The 21,208-nt window shown below is 40.7% G+C and overlaps 1 protein-coding gene across 2 annotated transcripts; it reads left to right on the top strand.

Annotated features, from left to right (window-relative positions):
• Positions 1 to 18,848: 18,848 nt before the first annotated feature.
• Mageh1 (MAGE family member H1) lies at positions 18,849 to 20,293 on the top strand. Of its 2 annotated transcripts, XM_035450091.1 has the most exons (2): positions 18,849 to 19,696; positions 20,108 to 20,293. In XM_035450091.1, coding segments are annotated over exons 1-2 (576 nt in total). In that variant the 5' UTR covers positions 18,849 to 19,122; the 3' UTR covers positions 20,110 to 20,293. The 2 variants fall into 2 exon arrangements, with proteins under 2 accessions (XP_035305982.1, XP_035305981.1); XM_035450090.1 differs by having other exon boundaries at positions 18,853 to 20,293.
• The last annotated feature ends 915 nt before the right edge of the window (positions 20,294 to 21,208 follow it).

Genomic DNA, 21,208 nt, shown 5'->3' with positions numbered 1-21,208 from the left:
AGTTCTTTTCTGTATATCAGTTCTCTTGCAAACTGTTGAATTTCTTTTCATTTGACCTAGATGGGCTACCAGACCTAAAGAAGAATGTGGACAGCTATGACTTATCTCCCAAGGCAGTGGACCTCTCTCTTCTATCTCTGGTTGCAAGAGGTGGGGAGAAGGTACCCAGGGGACAAATAACCTAGAACAAGAGGACTCCAGGCCCAGAGTAGCCAGTCTCCCTCTCAGGGCCTGGCTCTATGGGCAACCCAGTAGCCTGCTGTGCTGAATGTTTGATACTCAAATTAAGATGGTGCTTGTTTGGGAGAACTCAGAAGAAGACTTACATCTTTTTTTTAAATCATGAAATGTTTTTCTTTCTCCTAATGTGATTGATAGTATTTCTTGGTATAGTATTCTGGACTTGCACCTGTGACAATGCCTTGGAGCTTGTAGAACACCCATCCAAAGAACCTGGAAAAGGAAGGGCTAAGATAATACTTTTAGATAGCAATTGCTTTTCTTAAGATAAACATTACTGAAAATCAATGGCTCCATTTTTATCAAGCAAAGGCAAGGTGCAAAATATAGTAAACTGAAATTAGAAGTAGAATAAAGCATTATAAGAGGAAGATGGAGAGAGGAGAAAGATTTCTTTAAATTGGGGATAAATTAATAGAAATTAGTCTGAACAACAGATTAAAAATGACTAAACATGAAAATAAATCTTTGGGGAACTGGAGGACCATAAAATAGAAAGAGAATGGGGCTTGAATGTATTTGAAGGAAAGAAATTCCTGTCGTCTCTCAAGCCCCTGTATTTGATAATAATTCCATATGAAAATAAACCCAAAGAATTATAGTCAAGACATATCCTAGTCAAATATCCGCAAACCAGACAAAAATATCTTGAGATCATTGAGAAGGAAATAAAATGTTACCTATATGGAAAAGCTGATTCAGGGACAGCAGCTGTTCTCAACTTAAGATACAGAAGTAATAAAGAAATGCTGTACTATTTTCAAAGCTCAAGAGAAAAACATTGCAAGTTCAGAAACCCATATCTGTCACAAATATTTTTCAGAAAGGGAAGCATTAGATGAAAGAAAGCCAAGAAAATTATCCACTAACACCTATACCCTAAAAGAATGGTCAGAGGTCTGCAATATGCATCAGTGACTAGAGGCATTTGCCACTAAGCCTGAAGACCTGAGTTCAAGTCATGTAGTGGAAGGGGAGAATTGACTCCTGCAAATTTTCTCTGACCGCCACATGTATGCCATGGAACAAGCACACACACACACACACACACACACACACACACACACGTAAAAATTTTAAAGGTATGGTAGAAAGAAGTTTCTCATAAAGGAAGTGATTAAACAAGGAACAAAAGAACACTCTTTAAAAAGGAAGGAAAGAAACTATGAGCACAATAAACAGAAACATAAATGAACCAACAGACTCCGTCTCCTCTTGAATTCTCTCTATTGTGTTTAATGATTGAAAAAAAACTTACAATGCTAGCTGATGTTTTCCAGATGTGTGTTAGAGGAAATACTGAGATAGATGGTGACATTATAGTCAAGGAGAATACAGCAATGCAAAGGGCAGTAAGATGTTTACAATTGACAAGCATTGATAATTGATAAATGGTACCAGAATGCTAGGTTAAGCTATGCTATGTGTATATTATAATATCGCTAAAACTATATGAATAGGTACATCCAAAACCAATAGACAAATCAAAATTGAATGCTAAAATTTACATGAGACCATTTTGTGGATGCAGGGGAAGTGAGAGTCTGAGGGAGCTGAACCCACAGGGAGAAGATAGCCCTATCAGGGTGTGTGGGTTTGAGTCTCCATATTTATTTTTCCCCTTTTCATTAACTCATTTCCATGGCATGAACTAAGTACATATTTAACAGTTTGGGTTTATGTATACAGTACATTTATTAAGCTATGCACAGAGTTAAGTTCCTATTAAGTCAAATGACAAAGCATGTGAAAAGGAGATTCAAATACATCCTGTGGGTAGCTTCATTCTTATCACCTATCTCAGCAGAATATGTTTGGAAGTTTGACTTTCCATTTATTTACATTATTGGGGGGGTTTCCTATAGATGGGACTTTTGTAGTCTCATCAGGGACTTGGAAAGTCACAGGAGCGGAAAGAAGGCCCTAGAGCAAACAGTCCTTTCAATCATTGCACCGAGTGCTTATTGCTGTTTCGTTCTCCCTGACAACCAAAAGGCAGGGACAGTGATGTCCCTGACAGGCACCAGATGCTCATGCCCTCTTTGCTATAAGCATTGACAAGAGTTTGCACTTGACAGCTGGAGGCCTGATTAAATGGGGTCTGCATGGAAATTGCCACCTCTTGTGCTAGGGAGAGATGAAGGGGGTGCAACCCCCCCAGACCTCCCCATTTCCTGGCTCACTCTTATCCGTAATCTCTGGAAATGCACACATCAACACATGAAGTAGAAGCAGGTAGTCAGCATTTTGTCTTCATAGGAGATGCTGATAAAGGTGGAGATGGGGAAAATGGAATGGGAATCTTTAACTGGGGATGGGATAAGAGAGGGCAATATAGATGAAATGGGAGGAAGAGGCATAAATAATACTAAGGATGTCTGAGAAAAACATAAGAAATGTGTTATTTTATATTTGCTCAAATAAGACCCTGACAGTGAAATCATCAGTTGACATGCCAGCATGGATGGGGAAAATCTTACAAGGCCCCACCCCTAGATGAAGAGCTATACACAATTAAGTCTGCTGAAAGGGAAAGAATCAGTCTTCCTCAGGGATGAGCCTCTAACCGGTTATCCAAAACCAAATGGCCAACTCTAAAAATATATAAATCCAAGCAGCACTAAATGACTATATTTATAAATTTTTATTTCTTAGACTACTGTTAGAGAAGATGGATAATAGGAAAGCATTAGAAACAATAAATGCCAAATTCATTTCTTTAAAGACTGAGAAAATTGACAGAGTTGATAAAAAGGAACCAAATCAAAATTCAGGATATTATTACTGATATTACAGAAATAACGTCGATTAAAGGAGAGACATTGCTACAATTCACTGTAGGCTCTATTCTCAATTTTAGATAACCTTTAGTAATATTACTCATTTAAATGAGTAAGTTTCTGAAAATGCACCAAGTCTTTAAAAGAAGAAACCCAACATCCTAAATACACCTATAATAAGGAGACTGAATTAGTAGTCAGAGACCCTGCAGCAAAGACAAACTGGGACTCATTTGGCTTCAATGTTTTGAGGCAGGCCCTCTCTATGTATCCCGGGCTGGCCTGGAACTCAAGCTCCTCTGCCATTCAAGTGCTGGAATTGCAGATATGCACAATTCTCCCTGGCTGAATTTTACCAACGTTTTACAGAAATCAAACTCTTAATGATAAAAAATAGCTATTATCATGCTCACAAGTGGAAAACTAAAATCATTTACCTTAACATTAGGAACAAGGAAAAGATCAATGATGCCAACATTGTAATGGAAGTAATAAAAAGATCAATCAGAAAACAAAGAGTGATTGCGATTCAAAATGGAAAGGAAAAAAATAAATCTCTATACACTCCTAGAGCACACAATCTTCTAAGTAAAAATCATAAATAATTGTGCAAAATTTGTTGATAAGTGAATTTATAAGCTTGTAATAATGTAAACACCAATCTAAAGGTAAAGTCTGAAACCGGATTCTTTACTAGTCAACTAGGTCATCATACTTCTCTCATCATTTGCAGATGCAGTAGCCCATTGCAGGTAATCCCCCCAACTGAGATAAGATGGTGATGGACAGACATCACTTTAGCATTGCGCTAAGTTTTGTACAGCAAGAAATGCAATGAAGCAAGAGTTCTAACAACAACTTGGAATTCTAAAGGTATCCAATAAACCCCTGCCAAAAAGTATACTTTCTGTTACATTCCCCAGTTCAATGAGTTAAATAAGCTCTATTGTGACCTCCCTATTAGGAACGGATAGAGGATATATCTAACAGAAAGACATTTATGCACTTTCAGATAATGCAAAATTTTAAAGTATAAGTGAACTAACATTTTCCTTGAAAATTGTATCTTATAAACTTTAAACATAATTAACCTTAAGGTATATCTAATACCTGTGGAAGATGATTAAAAACAAAAAATTATGCATTAATGAAAAAATTTAAAAATAAGATATAAAAATTTAAATCAAAAGTTAAAAAAAACAGGGGCTGGAGAGATGGCTCAGAGGTTAAGATTGATGGCCGCTCTTCCAAAGGTCCTGAGTTCAATTTCCAGCAATTCCTCACAATCATCTGTAATGAGATCTGCTGCCCCCTTCTGGCCGGCAGGTATACATGCAGACAGAATACTGTGTACATAACAAATAAATAAATCTCAAAAAAAGTTTAAAAAGTTTGTCTTCCTTCCTTCCTTCCTTCCTTCCCTCCTTCCCTCCCCCTCCCTTCCTTCCTTCCCTCCTCTGGCTCCTCCAATCTTTCTACTCTGTCTTCCACAATGATCCAAGCCTTGGGAGGAGGAGTGTGATATACATTTATTTGGGCCTGCATTCTGCACCCTCTTATTCTCAGCACCTTGGCCAGTTGTGGGTCTCTATTGTAGGACCCAAAAGTGGAGATGACTACAAATATATCAAGTGGTCAGTCCTAAAATCATACACAAGTAAAGAATACTAAATGGGCCTAGCAGGTTGTATTTATATGTTTATTCATATATACACAATTTTTTTTTGTGTGTTTTTGAGACAGAGATTCTTTGTGTAATCACCCTGGTTGTCCTGGAACTCATTCTGTAGACCAGGCTAGCCTCAAACTCACAGAGATCTGCCTGCCTCTGCCTCCCAAGTGCTGGTATTAAAGGTGTGTGCCACCATGCCTGGCTTACACAACAATAATTAAAGAAAAAGATGTTATGAATATAACAGGGAGTCTGAAAAATATGGGGGTTACATAATATTTTAATTAAAAATAAAATTTAAAAATGTGTGGGTGCTTAACAGACATAACACACTTTGACAGTGGTTTTAAAAATCACTGGAATTTTGGAAGATTTTCTTAAAGAAGGAATACTAGTAAAAGGAAAGAGGTTTATACAATCTGAAGAGTAACTAGAGTAGGAAATGAGCTATCTAGAGAAGAAATGTATTATTACTAAACAGCCATCTAGCAGCAACTCTTAAGAGTTTGAACAGCACTTGGCATATACAGCACACACATACATTACTTCTTAAGATGCTTGCTATATGAGCTCTAAGTGGGATAGGATAATTTTATTACTAATATTACCATAAAATCGAACAATAATTAAGCACTTATAATGCCTGTCATATGGCAGACCACCCATACAGCTGGTTATGTAAAGCCATAAAATCAAGGTTCTCGATGTTTGAACATTAAAAAAAAAATCCAAGTTTTAAAAAAGTATAGCATAAGCCTATGAGTGCTGATCACTATGTGAGTGAGGGACTGTGTTGAAGAGAAGCCAGTTGAACACAAATGTGAAAAGTGATTAAACAAGAAGAAACCAAGAGAGCCCATGCCTTCCGTATGTATATCGACAGAGCTCTCCTGTGCTGCCATTTCACTGGTGATTGAGATCATGCCCTTGATTGTATTAGTATTACTCACTGCTTGCCTGAGAATCCTTCAGTGCTGTATCCAATGATCTATGAGGCCACTTTTTAGATCGGGAAGTGGGAGAGTGATATGAAGGCGTGCATGAACTCAGAGCAGAAGGCTCTAATCCAAGGGCATAGATGAATCACTAAACACTCCACAAGGCACAGGCAGTTAGGTTCATTGACATCTAGTTCTATCCTGGTCACACAACATAGTTCTTCCTGGTCATATAGCTAAGTAACATTTCCAAATTAGTTCTAGGAGAAATGCTGGGCCCATCTTCTGTCCGATGACATATGGGCCTAAGTGACGTGCATTATCTGTAGCACAGTGTGAGACAGCCGTTTCGACTATCTCTCTCTTCATCTCTCAAGTACACAGTTTTTAGTAGGGTCGAATGTAGTCATGGTATGGGTTGTCAGGAAACTAGGTATTTCAGTTTCCTGCTCAAAGGAGATATGTTCAGAAAAGCCTGCTGACAGGGAGCATCCTTAGGAGTGTTTGTGCGAGTAAAAAAGCACACAGTCTTATTTACTCTGACTAATACATACTTCTGAGGGTCAAAATAAGACTAGGAATGATGCAGCAGTCTATCTTTAATAATATATGGCACATTATTTTAAAGGGCCAAATAAGGGTCACTGTTATTTTTGAAGCAAAAAGCACGTCTCATCATGAATAATGCAATCACCTCCTGACTGAGTGGTATGTTTGAGATTCTGCTGAGTAAATAGGTAGCACTGAAATCTCCCAGGCTGGATATGAGCTCTTATCTCATTGTCAAGCAGGTGGGCAAACATGCAAACACATTAAGCGCGCTAAAAACTGATGATGGCTGTGGCAAAACGGAAAGACAGGCGACTCTAGGAAAATGGACAGAAACAAAATGGAGACATTTACTAACACTCTGAAGGGTAAGGAGGATTATTAACTGTCCTGTGGTGACACCTACCTTTGAACACACAATATAAGTGAAATATTACCAAGATAGAGCCTGGAAAGAGCTAGGCTTTTCTGTTTTGTTTTGTTTGGTCTTTCTGTCACAACCTGGATAGGAACCCTGGCTTTGCTATTTACTACTTTGCCACTTAGTTCCTTCCTTCCTTCCTTCCTTCCTTCCTTCCTTCCTTCCTTCCTTCCTTCCTTCCTTCCTTCCTTCCTCCCTCCCTCCCTCCCTCCCTCCTCCCTCCCTCCCTCCCTCCCTCCTCCCTTTCTTTCTTTCTTTCTTTCTTTCTTTCTTTCTTTCTTTCTTTTTAGGATTAAAGGCAGGAGCCACCACTGCTTGGCTGCCACTTTGTTTCTTAAATTATTTCCTTCATTTCCTTATATGGAGGAGAGGGATTTCAAGAACTACATTGAAAGTCTTAGGGAAATTACATGTGCAAACAGCCTTGTGCACAGATGACATTGTTTTTCTCATATGTATAACCCAGATTTAAGTAAGTGTGTGTGTGTGTGTGTGTGTGTGTGTGTGTGTGTGTGTGTGTTGAAACTAAAAAGGGGACTATGGTGTGGTGTAGGAGGAAAATATCTTAAAGAAGGAGATAGAGGAGAAATGGAGAGGGCAATGAAATACATATGTCAAGAAAGCAGAGGGGGGCATTTAAGGGTAAGGGGTCCAGGCAGACTAGGGTAAACTGAAAATCATATCTCTCTATACACATAGCTTAGTGTGACTCTCAGTCCTCATCAGAGAAACGTCTTTGTATTGTTGACAGTGGTTAACACAGAAACTCATAACTAGCCAAAGTACAGAGAATAAATGTCTGTGGACTGCAGAGGCACCTATTGGACATCTACATTACCACCCTGCTAAAAGCTCAGGGACAGACCACTAAGGAAGAAAGTGGCAGAAAGAGGGTAAGAGCCAGAGGCCAGGTAGGACTGGAATGACACAGTGTTTTCTGGATATGATAGGACCAGTATACTTATGAACTCACAGCAGTTGTGGCTGTCTGAACAGAATCAAGCAGTCAACATTCCAGCATGAGATGGGGGTGGGCAGGCTCCAGAGGTTCAACCCCTAACTGGAGCCCTTGACAGTTGATGCCTTTCAAGGGGAGGGAAAGGCAGTTTTCTTTAAGGATGTAAGTTAACCACACTCATCTGATGGCCCACACCTGTGAGTATACATAAAGCAAAACTCGGACTCAGTGGATTATTATTTTTATAAAGAGGGCATGAAGTTGGGGAGTAGGGAGATGGGGCTGGACCTGTTAAGAGCCAGGAGGAGGAGTGGGGAGTGCATATGGTTAAAATATATTGTATGAAAATGATGATGATGATAATTAAAAGCCAGGTAGTGGTGGCACACACCTTTAATCCCAGCACTTGGGAGGCAAAGGCAGACAGATCTCTATGAGTTCAAGGCTAGCCTGGTCTACAGAGCAAGTTGCAGGGTAGGCTCCAAAGCTACACAGAGAAACCCTGTCTTGAAAAACCACAACCCACACAAAACAAAAGCAACAACAAAAACCTCAAAATACATTGTCTTAAAATCTTGAAGCATTAATAAAACTGTTCTTAAAAGAAGTAGGCAGGGAGAGAGACATTGGGAAGTGGGTACAGGTACAAATAAGAACAAAGAATAGTGACATACACATATGAAAAAGTCCCAATGAGACCCACTATGTTGCATACTAACTTGAAAGTTAATTTAAAATAAAAATAAAGGACATCACCAAGATGTCTACCTATGTCCCCAATGTGAAATTCTAAAAAGTAAGAACATTTCAGTGTTGTCCCTATGATGGCCATTAGTCTTGCACAATTCCTGGCAACCGGTCAGTGTTAGTATTCATTAAAGCTTGTAGGGGATTTAGAACCAAGCTTGAGCCTCTGTCATTTAAAAATTGAAAGCGTTTAATTTGGAGGTCCCTTGTCACAGTGATATTCACTATTTCTTTTTAAAAAGATTTTATTTATTTATTATGTATACAACATTCTCCTTCCATGTATATCTGCACACCAGAAGAGGGCACCAGATCTCATAACGGATGGTTGTGAGCCACCATGTGGTGCTGGGAATTGAACTCAGGACCTCTGGAAGAGCAGTCAGTGCTCTTAACCTCTGAGCCATCTCTCCACCACGATATTCACTATTTCTATAGGAACTGACTGATTTCTCTATCAATGTTCTTTATGCAGGTAGTTCCATTTTCTAGATTGTGACCACTACCGTGGTGTTTTTACATTCACCCTTGCCTCTGTGTGTACATGCATGTTCATATGTGGAAGTCAGTGGTCAGCCTGGGGGAATCAACCCTTTCCTTCCACTATGTGGGTCCTAGGGACCAAACTCAGGCCATCAGAGTTGGCAGCAAGTGTCTCCATCTGCTGAGCCATAGCACCAACATAATTACCATATTTGGTAAGTGCATCTTTGAGCTGCACATACATAAGGATCAGCTCAGTATGGTTGTTTACAGAAGATTGGATGACACAGAAAAGACATATATCATTTTATACCCAGTAGACTTGACATGATACTAGAAAGTGTTGACTATCATAAATATCATTGAGTAACAAATGAAGGGTCATGTTTGGAAAAGTAATCGAGTGTTCTCAGAAAAGTTTATATGGTTCTTGTTAAATTCCACTGTGTAGTTTTATTTTGTTGAGTATTTTTTCCTGAATATATGCAAAGCAAGATAGTGGACTACCACTTAGCAATAATGAACCATAGGTTGGGGAGATGGCTCCCTTAGTAAAGTACTGGCTGTGCAAGTGTGAGGACCTGAGTTTGAAACCCCAGAACCCAGCTGAAGCCAAGGGTAGTAGCTTGCATCTGTAATCCCAGATGGGAGACAAAGACAGGAGACTCTCCAGAAGTTCCAGGGGCTGTTAGCCTCGTATGCACAGTGGCAAAAAGACATTATTTCAAGCAAGGTTGAAGGTAAGGACCAATACCTAATGCTATCTGTCCTCTGACCTGTACAAACATGCCATAGCACATGCACACCTACATTCATACACATGAACACATACACACATAGACACATGACATTATCTACATTTTTTTACTTTTTATGTTTCTTTTTGAGGCTGCTTTTATTCCATTTTTTAATTTTTTATTTCACGTTCCATTCCAACCACAATTCTCCCTTCCACCTCTCCTAAACACAGTATGAGATTTCATACATTAGTACTGTGTTTACATTATTTCCACCTCTCCTCCTTTTTTACTTTCTCTCAAATTAGTAATTTCTTCATTATTGTTACACACATACATATACATCAACACATACTCAGAAACCTACTGAACACATATGTTCTTATATGTTGTTTATATGTGTATGTGTTTAGAGCCGACCATTTGGGATTGGCTAATCCATCAGAGGGGCTCATACCTGGAGAAAACTGAATTTCCCTCTCTCAGAAGGTTGTAATTGCCCAAAACTCTTCATTTCAGTGTGGGGCCTTGTGAGATTTGCCTCATGTAAGCTGACAAGTTGACTGTTATGGTCGTTATGCTGGTCTTGTTTAGGCAATCATATTGTTGAGATTTCCAGGGTACACCATCCCTGTCATGTCTAGAGGACAGTAGCTCACATCAGATATCCTGCTTGTCTTTTGCATTCTTTCTATCCTGCTTCCATGATTTTCCTTGAGCCTTAGGTGTAGGAACTGTGTTGTAGATATCAATTGGGTTTGGGCACTCCATGGTCTGTTGTTCTCTACATTTCGACTGGTTGTGGACCTTTGCAATAGGCTCTGTTGCAAAAAGAATCTTCTTTGATGATGGGTAATGGCTATGTTTATCTGTGGCAATAAGGATAAGTATTTAGAAAATATTTAGAAATTATATTGGTTTGTGTAAATGGCAGTAATAGGTTCTTCTCTAGGGTCTATGACCTCTCTAGCCAAGGGTAGTTGGCGATGTTTACAGTACTAGGAAAGAATTCCTTTCTACTGAGTGGGACTTAAATCTAAGTAGCCTAAAAACCAACAGCTGTTGGCTACCTCCAAGATATTGTTGCTGCTATTTTACTACTGGGGATATCACATTGGTGGTCATTGTTGAGGTTTGTAGCCTTCACAGCTAGGTAAAACTGTTGGTTTCTTTTCTCCCTTGGCAGCTTGAGAACTAGTCCTCAGGAAGGAGGCTTCTAGACCAATCTCTCTAGGCTCTGAAGATCATAATCTTGTGTGTGTGTGTGTGTGTGTGTGTGTGTGTGTGTGTGTGTGTGTGTGTCTGCACATCTTGTGGAGTGACGACACACACACCAAGATGGACTTGGGGGCGTGGCTAGAGCACAACCCTGTGGAGTCTGTTCTCTCCTACCTTTACATGGGTTCTGGGGATCTAATTCATGTTGTCACGCTTATACAGTATGTGCCTCACCAATAAGCCATCTTGCCAGCTCAAATGTATTTTAAAAAACAATTTATGCACCAATGAAACTACATATTGTGTGTCTTTTGTTAAGTTAGAAAGTTCTAGTACTTTTTATTTCCCCATATACATATATACACATATGGGACATTTTTATAAAGGGTGGAGCTCTGAATATAGGAAAAATTTCAGTGGGTGTCATATATCAGGTTGGGGGAGATGGCAAAACCATGAAAGAGTTGTATAAGGAAGTATTTTGGGATGCGGTAGCTACTCTATATCTTGATTATAATGGTAGCAACATAAATTTATATGCGTTTAAAAATCATAGATTCAATCCTAAAAAATGTCAACCTGCCCTTAAAAACTTAAAAGTTAAAATAACTTTTGAGGATAACTGACCATTTTCTGCTTGGATTTGAGGTCTGTTTCACTAGAAGGAACTCATGTCTGTTGCTGTAACCCTGGCTTAAAGCAGATGGCTATGGAGATCACAGGCCCCCAGGGAAAATCTATTATTATTCATTTGCTAAATGTAGTCAAGCTACCTTCTAAATCCTTATATGTATACCCACAGATTAGTGCTGCTCTGCCTTGGGCAGAGAAGCTTCTTTTTGCAGTGTGTGATGGTGAATGCAGACTCACAATTGATCAAAATAGTGAGAATAAGGAACTGCTGAGTGCTCACCCTTAAAAGGGAAATCTATATAACCTCTTCCAAAGCCCAGGAAACATCATGGAAGACAAGGTGGAAAATAGGTAAAAGTTGGAAGATGGAGGGGAATGCTATGAAATGCTGTTTTCTGGCTATGATATGGCTTTTGCAATCATGTACACAGTAGCTACGGTTACTTACACAAGGTGGAGCTCTTCAACATTTTATCTTGGACAGGTGAAGGGCTTCTGATGGCCCCACCCCTGACTAAGGAGCTTCTGGTAGTTAATGGTTGTTAGGGGAGGGAGAGTAACTTTCTTCTGTGATATAGCTGCTAGTAAATTGTCCATGCTCCAGTAAATAATCTAGCCATGCTGGATGAGCAGCCCTAATTGACCACACACACACACACACTCACATGGAAGAGTGATAAGAAGCAGGAGCAGGAGGGAAACAAGAGAAGGGGTTGTGAGAAGGGAAAAGATCCTTCTGGTTTGCTTTGTTTTGAGTTCTTCTGGGTTTTTTAGTTTTCACATTTATTTGTTTTGTTTTGAGTGTGTCTGTGTACATGTGTGTGTCAGTGCATATGTGAGTATAAGGACATCAAAGAATAACCTTCAGGAGTATGTTCTCTCCTTCCACCACGTGAGTTTTCAAGATTGTCAGGCTTGTCAGGAAGCCCTTTTCTTACTGAGGCATCTCATGGGTGTTTGTTTTGTTTTTGAGGTTCTCATGAAGCCCAGGCTGGCCTTGAACTCATGATCTTCCTGCCTTCCTCTCTCAAGGGCTGGGATTACAGATATGTGCCATCACATTTGGCTGGAAGAAAATATTTTAAGGGAAGGATGAGGAGGGAGAAACAGAAGGTAATAGAATTTACATGGCTTAAAAGCAAGGGATGGCTATTAAGAGGAAAGGAAGGGAACCAACCAGAGGGAAGTGACAGGACTGGAAAAGTATCGGGAAAGGGATGTGGATAAGAACAAGTATGTAAGAAAATGCCATAATGAGTCCATCATGCTGCAGACTAACTTAAAATTTTAATTTAAAAAGAGGCAGAAAGACGGCTCAGTGATTAAAAACACGAGCTGTGAAAGTCTGACAACCCTAGTTGTCACATAAGGTAGAACCCACATAAAAGCAGGAGAGATCTGACTCCACAAAATTGTCCTCTGACCTCCACATGTGTGCCATGGTATGAGTGTGCCTCCACAAATCATACACACAAACACACTAGTAATAATAAATACGATAAAATACATTAGTAATTGTCAACGAACAAAATGTATTAATAAAAATCAATTAAAAAGAAAGTATTTTCTGTCTATTTAAAAGTAAAAGCATGCCCTTGCCACCTGCTTTTTTTAATAGACCCAAGCTGCAAATGATTAAAATATTCATCCATGGGCGACTGATTAAACAAAGTACACCATATCTGTATATTGATGTGTCATTCAAAGAAAAAAAAACAAAAGAAAAACGATGAGTGAAATCATTCAAACAAGGAAAGAAAGAGTGATTATCAGTCTGGGTGTGGGAGTTCATGCCTTTCATCTCAGCAGTTTGGAGTCTGAGACAGAAAGATCACCCCTCAAAGCCAGGACTTTATATCTTGTTTTGGTTTTTGTAACTCACTATGTACTGGCCAAATGAAGAAATACATATGAGGATGTGAAAAAAGAGGAAGGAACCCTGGCAGGGGTATAAAGTGGTGTAGATACTTTGCAAATCAGTATGCAGGTTCCTCGAAAGAATTAAAGTGGAATTACATATGAGCCAGGTATAGCACTCGTGACACTGACCTTAAGGACTCTATATCCTAACACAGAGGTACTTGTCGGTATTTCTTGTTTATTTCATTGTTTATTGCTGTTTGATATGCACCAGGAGAGGAGTGGATAAGAAAATTTGCTGCACACACACAATGGAATTCTACTCAGCCATAAAGAATGAAATGATGATATTTTCAAGAAAATGCTTGAACCTGGAGATTATTAGGTTAAACAAAATAAGACAATGAAAAATAAATACCAGTTTTCTGTCATGTGCAAAACCTAAATGAAAATGTGTATGTATATATGTGTATATATGCAAATGAAAGCAGAGAAGGGATTATGAGAAGGAAGGTGTCTAAAGGGAGGGATGAGTGTGGAATAAGAGGGGACAATGTATGGCATGAAAGGAGGAAAACGTATTTTAGTAAGAAGAGGAAAGCAAGAGGGAGGAGAGGAGTGGGTAACAGAGTTGGGGGCGGCAATAACAATCAGAGAAAAAAGAGGCCATGGATTTGAAGAAAAGCAGGGAGGGGTATAAAGGAGGGTGTGGAGGGAGGAAAGGGAAGGGAGAAATGCAATTATACTATAATCTCAAAAATTAAAAGAAAAAAACAAAGATTGAGGGGCTGGAGTTAAGAGCACTGGCTGCTCTTCCAGAGGTCCTGAGTTCAATTCCCAGAAACCACAGGGTGGCTCACAACCATCTGTAATGAGATCTGGTGCCCTCTTCTGGTCTGCAGGCATACATGCAGACAGAGGAATGTATACATAACAAATAAATAAATCTTTAAAAAAAACAAAGATTGAAATATTAAAAGAAAAAAAGAACAAAATGTAATGGCAATATTTATGAAACTGTGCCAATTAAACTACGAACCCCATTACTTTGTATGGTAATTCAAGACAATTTAAAAATTCTAAAAGCTAGGAAAGCACTTACTGTTTGAATTTATTTATTACAAGAAATGTAATGTAATCTCTTGTGATAGAAAGCTGGTAACTGTGCCTAGGATGGAGGAGAGGTGGAGAAAAGCAACAAGGGAGACAGTTATAACAGAGTTGGAAGAAATTTGATGATGGATAATATAACGATTGAGCTGTTGAGATGCCTCAGTGGGTTGAATAAAGATGTTTGCCTCCAAACCTGAAAAACACAATTCAATCCCCACGTACCACATAGTGGAAGGAAAAAACCTACTTCTGAGGGTTATTATTTGGCCTCCATTAGCATGCCACAGCATGTGTGCCCCCCCTAAACAAATAAAAATATTCTAAAAGAATGCAATGATTATCTTATTTCTAGTAACAGTTACACACATAAATTAAAATGTATCAAATTGTACAATTTTAGTATGTGTACTTTATTTATGCCAGTCACACACAAAAATAACAAGAAGTTGTGCTAGTTTAGCCGTCAGATTGCTAATGTATTATACACTCAGTGTTTAAGGGAGATGAAGATGTGGTGAAAACATACTCTCCATTCACTGCTGGTGATGCATACTAAGAAACGACACAACGATTCAAGGAAATAAGCCTGGGTACTTGCATCATGATTTACATGTGCAAAACCATTCAAAACACTAATTCTGTGATGAGAAATAGAAACAAGTTGACAAGTGCACAAACATGTATGAAACGCTACTTTTAAAAGTTAGCAAATATGTTTAGCAGTGGAGGTATAGTGCAATAAATTATGGCATGACTATACAGCGTCTATACTATTAGAAACTAAAAACTCTATGTATGCCTCAAGATCGTCATGTCACACTGATAAAGAAACTAAAATTTGGCCCATAGAATAGTTTCCAATCACTGAATCCCCTATGGGTCTGTTCACTTTGGCTTTCAGCTCCACAAACATCTATTTGTATGCAACCTTTATCCTTTTCCATTGCATAACTCCCATTAAGCATTAAGGTTTCAGCCCAATGTTGACTTATATATTTAGATATACCTTTCCTGATTATTATACTCAACTAATCTGGTATCTCCTACTTCATGCTTGGATGTTTCATCCATTGTTCTGCTAGTCAGAGCCAGAATCTTTTACACTAGGCTTTTTTTTTAATGCTAAGCTTTTAAACTGTTTTCATGAACAGACTGTGGACTTATTTTCAAAACTCCAATATGTTTGGATTAATGGCTAACACATAACGGATGTTTTATAAATATGGCTCTCACATAAATAAAATTTCTAACCCAGAGCTATTGTTGTCACAAATATTTAATTCTGGACTACTTTCTAATAACTAATTTAATCTCTCCCAAAGGAAACTACAAATATAGTCTCCATGATTTCATAGATAGTGGTTCAGCAATGTCCTGAGGATTTTAATCTCATATATGGTAGAATCTGGAACTGAGCCCAAGAAATCTCCCTTTGGAGCCCATGCCTTTAAACCTGTATAGGACTGCTTTCCTCTAGATAAATAGCCAGGAATCACTCTGGGAATCAGCTTTCATGGCTTAGCTGAAAAGGCCGAGAGCCTAAGCCTTATTCCCACGTATTTCTCCAGGAAAGCTAGATGGAAGTTGAGGCCCTGGTTGGACATTATTTATCTGCTCTATCATACTGTGCAGAGCTGCACTGTCCTTGTGGAGTAAAACAATGGTTCAATTAAGTAAAGACAAGGGGAAATGGTACCGTCCCCTCAATCCACTGGTTTGGCAGAAGGGAGTACAGCATTAAATATATCCCAAATTGCTTTACCAAGTAGGAAGTATTAGTGCACTTTGCCTATAAAAGGAAACTTCAGTAAGAAAGTGAACTTTGGGAAACACATTCTTGTATATACTGTCAAAATTGGAAAGATAATATCCAAAAGTTTTAGTAATCTACATATACAGAATCAAAAATATGGTAATGAATGAATAAATATATAATAAATCCCAAGTCAAGGGGACCTCTTCTAATGGTTCAGGAAACAATGGAGAAAAAGGAGCATAAAGATTGTAAGAGCCAAAGGATCAGGGAATTTGCTGTGAGACTGTGTCTCCTAGCAATGTCAGAACCACCCCCATAAAGTCTCATCATATGACAGCCCAGACACTGAACAAGGATGACACCAATGAACATGGCAAAGTGGAGGGGGAAAAATCCGTGAAGTCTCAACCCTACACAAAGAACCACAGGCAAATAAGAAAAGCTGGGAGCAGAAGAAACAGTATTCCCCAGTGAAGAGCACACCAACTGGTCGTCCAGTGCCAAACAGACAGCTCTGAAAATATATATACAAGTAACATTATAGAGAATGAACAGGATATATTTAGGAACATACACCTATTATGAATATACATATATGCATGCAATAACAGCTAGTGAAAAAAAAAGTCCTGAATTGGAAGAACAATAGGGAAGGACATTTGGGACAGTTTTAAGGGAAGAAAAGGAAGAAATGCTGTAATTATATTATTATCACAAAAATAAAAGAAAAAACTAGAAAATGACTAGTGTGCAGTGTTAACTTCTGTAGAGACTGACAGCAAGCTGCACAGACAACGGCAGAGACATCAGCCTGTACTGTACAGAACAAGTCAGAGGACTGGGATACTCAATAAATTCATCAAGGGCTTGGAACTGATAAAGAAAAAAAAAACTGTCCCCAAATTCATGTGCCCAGCTCTGATTTCAGTGACTGTTTCTCTCCAGCAGCCATATCCTTTACACACACACACACACACACACACACACACACACACACACACACACACACACACACGAGTCTGGGCCTCACTGGGGGAAGTTCTGCTGGCAATGCTGTTGCCAGTGACGCACTGCCCCACCACAGAGTTCATTCACTGGATAAAGCCACATCAGATTCCACAAACTCCAACAAAAAACTGGGAGATGTCAAGTCTGTGAGCCCCACAGGCTCATTCCCCCAGTAGGATTACAGACTGAGACTCTGTCAAGCACATGCTTCATCCCTTCTAAACAAGTACAAAGTATCCATTTGCCCTTTAAGAAATAAGAGCACACGGGAGGGGCTGGAGCAATGGCTCAACAGTTAGGAGCCCTTGCTGCTTTTCAGAGAAACCAAGTTAGGTTGCCAGCACCCACAGCAGGCAGATCGCGACCACCTATAACTCAGTTCCAGGGATCCCACACCCTCTGCTAGCCCCTCGTGTACAGCACACATGGCAAGCACGTATGCGCGCGTACGAGCGCGCACACACAAATTAAAACACATCTTAAAAAAAAAACCACATGTAAAATCTTTTCCATCACATATTCCTTCAACATGCATTTATTAAATGCCACTCTCACCTGCTGCTGCTTGAAACACACTTAGAGGCAAAGCCTGTGCTTGCTATGCAGTAAGGGCTTTTCATTGAATTCACACAACTCTCTGTAGCCAGTACTTGAGTTACATCCACTTTGAAGGGGTGGGGGTGGGAGGCTCTGAGCAAGTTCACGCTTCAAATGACACAAGAAAAGCAGAATGCCTAGCTATGGGGCCTCCCTTGGGGGAGCAAGGACTGACTCATTACTCTTTGGGGCAGGCCAAAATAAACTTCAGCGAGGAAGACGCCTGTGAGCAAGCAGGTGGGATTTAGATAGCGCAGAATGGAGGGAAGGCGTTTCAGGCAGAGGAATCTGAGCAAGAAGAAGGAGTGGACAAAGGTCAGAGTGTGCACCGGGGGAAACGAGGCAAGGCAGGTATGCTGGCTCGCTGGCCTAGAAACCTAAGATGCAACTGCACTGGACCATCTCTCTGCTCCCCATTCCCATCCATTGTCTGAAGCCTGCCAGTGGTCTGCCTTCAAATGCCTTTCTGTCTCTCAGTCCCCATGGCAACAGCCTTAAAGCTCACTTTCATCCAGCTGCTTCTTATTCTAATTGCTTCCTCTGTGGCCTGCCAGGAAGTATTCAGCCCCTCCGTGAGGCTGCGCACATCTAAGTCTGATCTTCCCAGTGCCCCGCTTAATTGCCCAGGCCAACACGCAGCACTGTACAGGCTCTGCGCCTCTTGAGCCCTGCTAGAGGCCTTTGCACTCCCTTCTCCTCCCCTCACCCACCGCTTTGGTCATTAAGTCTATTATTCTGGTCCCCCATGGGCCCACGAATTAATTAGCCACACATAAACGCCTTCTGAAAAACCGGGCGGGAGAATGAATGTGCTGCGTAAGCCCAGGCAGCCAAGGAGGGCTGGGGTCAGCTGACCCCTTCCTTGCAAGACTATGCTCCGCCGCGCCCCTCCCCCACCCCTTTCAGCCTGCCTTTGGTGAGAATGGAGGGGCCTACTGCTTGCCAAAACCTAAGAGCCAATGGGATAATGTGTGCACCTGCCTAAAGAATACCGAGATTCTGCTCTCCTGCGCGCAGGACAAATCCCCTCCAATCCTTAGCTGTCTTAACTACCCTTGCGGGACCCAAAAATGCAACCCACTCCTTTTCCTTTCGGCTAGCGGAAGTTCCTGTGCGGGATCGTCCCACTTCCTCTTGGGTGTTCGGCGTGTGCGTGGCAAGGGAGGCGGGGCCAATGGTGCTCTGGTTTCTCGCGCGCTTGGCGCTGCGGCGAGTGCGGGCGGCGACTGTTTGCGCAAGTCTGCTTGCCGGGGACAGTGCTTTGTGGCCGAAAGCGATCGCTTCCTTGCTACAAAGACTCCACTGGCGTTCCTGGTTCGGCGGCTGTCCCTGCCTTAGATAGCCACTGTACCCCGACGCTGCAGATAGCCTTCCCCAGAACTGCTGCAGGCTTTGAGCGCTTGGCAGGAGCCATGCCTAGGGGACGGAAGAGTCGGCGCCGCCGAAACGCAAAGGCTGCAGAGGAGAATCGCAACAATCGCAAGATACAGGCCTCAGAGGCCTCTAAGACCCCAATGGCGGCTTCTGTGGTCCCGAGCACACCCGAAGACTGCCTGAGCGGCCCTGAGGAAGACACAAGCACTCCGGAGAAGGCCTCCACTACCCCTGCAGAGGCTTCGAGCACTGCCCTAGTGCAAAAGCCCATTACCCGGAGCAGTTTTCAGGGCACCAAGAAAAGTCTCCTAATGTCCATTTTAGCCCTCATCTTCATCATGGGCAACAGCGCCAAGGAGGCTCTGGTGTGGAAAGTGCTGGGGAAGTTAGGGATGCAGCCTGGGAGGCAGCACAGCATCTTTGGAGATCCGAAGAAGGTCGTTACAGAAGAGTTTGTTCGCAGAGGGTATCTCCTTTATAAGCCAGTGCCCCGCAGCAGTCCGGTGGAGTACGAGTTCTTCTGGGGCCCTCGAGCACACGTGGAATCGAGCAAGCTGAAAGTCATGCATTTTGTGGCAAGAGTTCGGAACCGATGCTCCAAAGACTGGCCATGTAACTATGACTGGGATTCAGATGATGATGCAGAGGTTGAGGCTATACTGAATTCAGGTGCTAGGGGTTATTCCACTCCATAGATAGATCCCAGACAGACCCTTAGGAGTGGAAAGGAGAATCCAAAGTACTCTGTGCAGTAGATAGGCAGAGTCCTGAAATCAAAATAATGTGGAGGGTGGGGAGGGCACTGTATTTGGTATTTGTGATCAGTGCTAATTGTTAAACTGAGAAATAGTGTTTGCATTAGATATTGTAATCTTGTGTTCATTTTATAACACTGTTGATTAAGAATCACAATATGTTTAAATATGGACTTGAGAAGATGCTGATGTTATTTTTCCTGTCATTGACATTTGCTACAACAGCTGTGCTAACCTTATTAAATGAAGACCTTCTGTCATGTTGTAGGATGTACAGGATTTGAACCACGGAAAGGAGCTGTTCTTTGAAAGTTTGGAATACCCAGTACAATGTGAGTGAGGGAAAATAACAGACTTGTTTTGTCTTACCTTTGTGTCTGATGTCTTGTAAAGAAACACATCTGTGAATATGCTCACTGCGCAAGTAGCATAAATAAAAGCATAGTAAATAGCATGTTTTCTTCTTTTATTGTCCACCTGTTAAGTGAGGATCAAATTTAGATTCTAGGGACACTCCTTAGCAGACATCAAGTAGCTTCCAAGAAACTTTTAGTCTGTGGGAGGGGGAAAGTGGAAATGCAGTAAGGGTTGAAGGGAATTAGCATAAAGGAGTAAGGAGAAGGTACATAAGCTGGTGACATCAGCTATGGGGATAGAGCAGGAAAAGAGGGTATCATAGGATGCCTGGAAAAACAAGGAACACTTGGAGAATGTAGATGAGATTACGAAGTGTCACCATAATATTTGCTATAAGGTATTTCATTGGGATCTTAACACACTTTGAAAGAAAAGCCATTAGCAAGGATTTCAAAACATTATAAAATATAAGAACTATAAAATAAGGAATACATGGGAATTATGTTGAGAGGATAGCAGGAAAATAGATTGCTGTGTGGACACAACAACTGAAAAGGAGACAATGAGAAAATTTTGGAGGCTATGCTAATCTTCGTACTCAAGGTAATATTGGGGTGCAGGAGTAAATCTGGAGTCACTGAAGGCAATGTAGAAATTTGGGGAATAATAAATTCCTCAATGAACTTTTCAGGTGTTACTAGAAGAAAATAGAGAGCAAGGAAGAAGAGAGGCAGTGCCTCACAGGCTGTCTGTCACAGCTTACAATAAACAGTGATAATAAAATCATCATTAGCCATGGAGAGCCTGGGACACTGGGGAGAAAGGCTCTCAAACATGTGCTCTTCAACATGTGGGAGGAGCCTGAGAGAAGAATCGACCTGAAACTTCACAGCAAGTGAAGAGAAACTTACAATTTTCTCAGGTGGGAGAGTTTTGTGCACTGCACAGTGCTTAACATGCTCACTGAATGTGTGTGTGTGTGTGTGTGTGTGTGTGTGTGTGTGTGTGTGTA

Source organism: Cricetulus griseus, chromosome X (assembly GCF_003668045.3).
Source record: "Cricetulus griseus strain 17A/GY chromosome X, alternate assembly CriGri-PICRH-1.0, whole genome shotgun sequence".
NCBI lineage: Eukaryota > Metazoa > Chordata > Mammalia > Rodentia > Cricetidae > Cricetulus > Cricetulus griseus.
The sequence above is the reverse complement of the archived record's forward strand: the minus strand, read 5'-3'. Positions and strand labels throughout refer to the sequence as shown.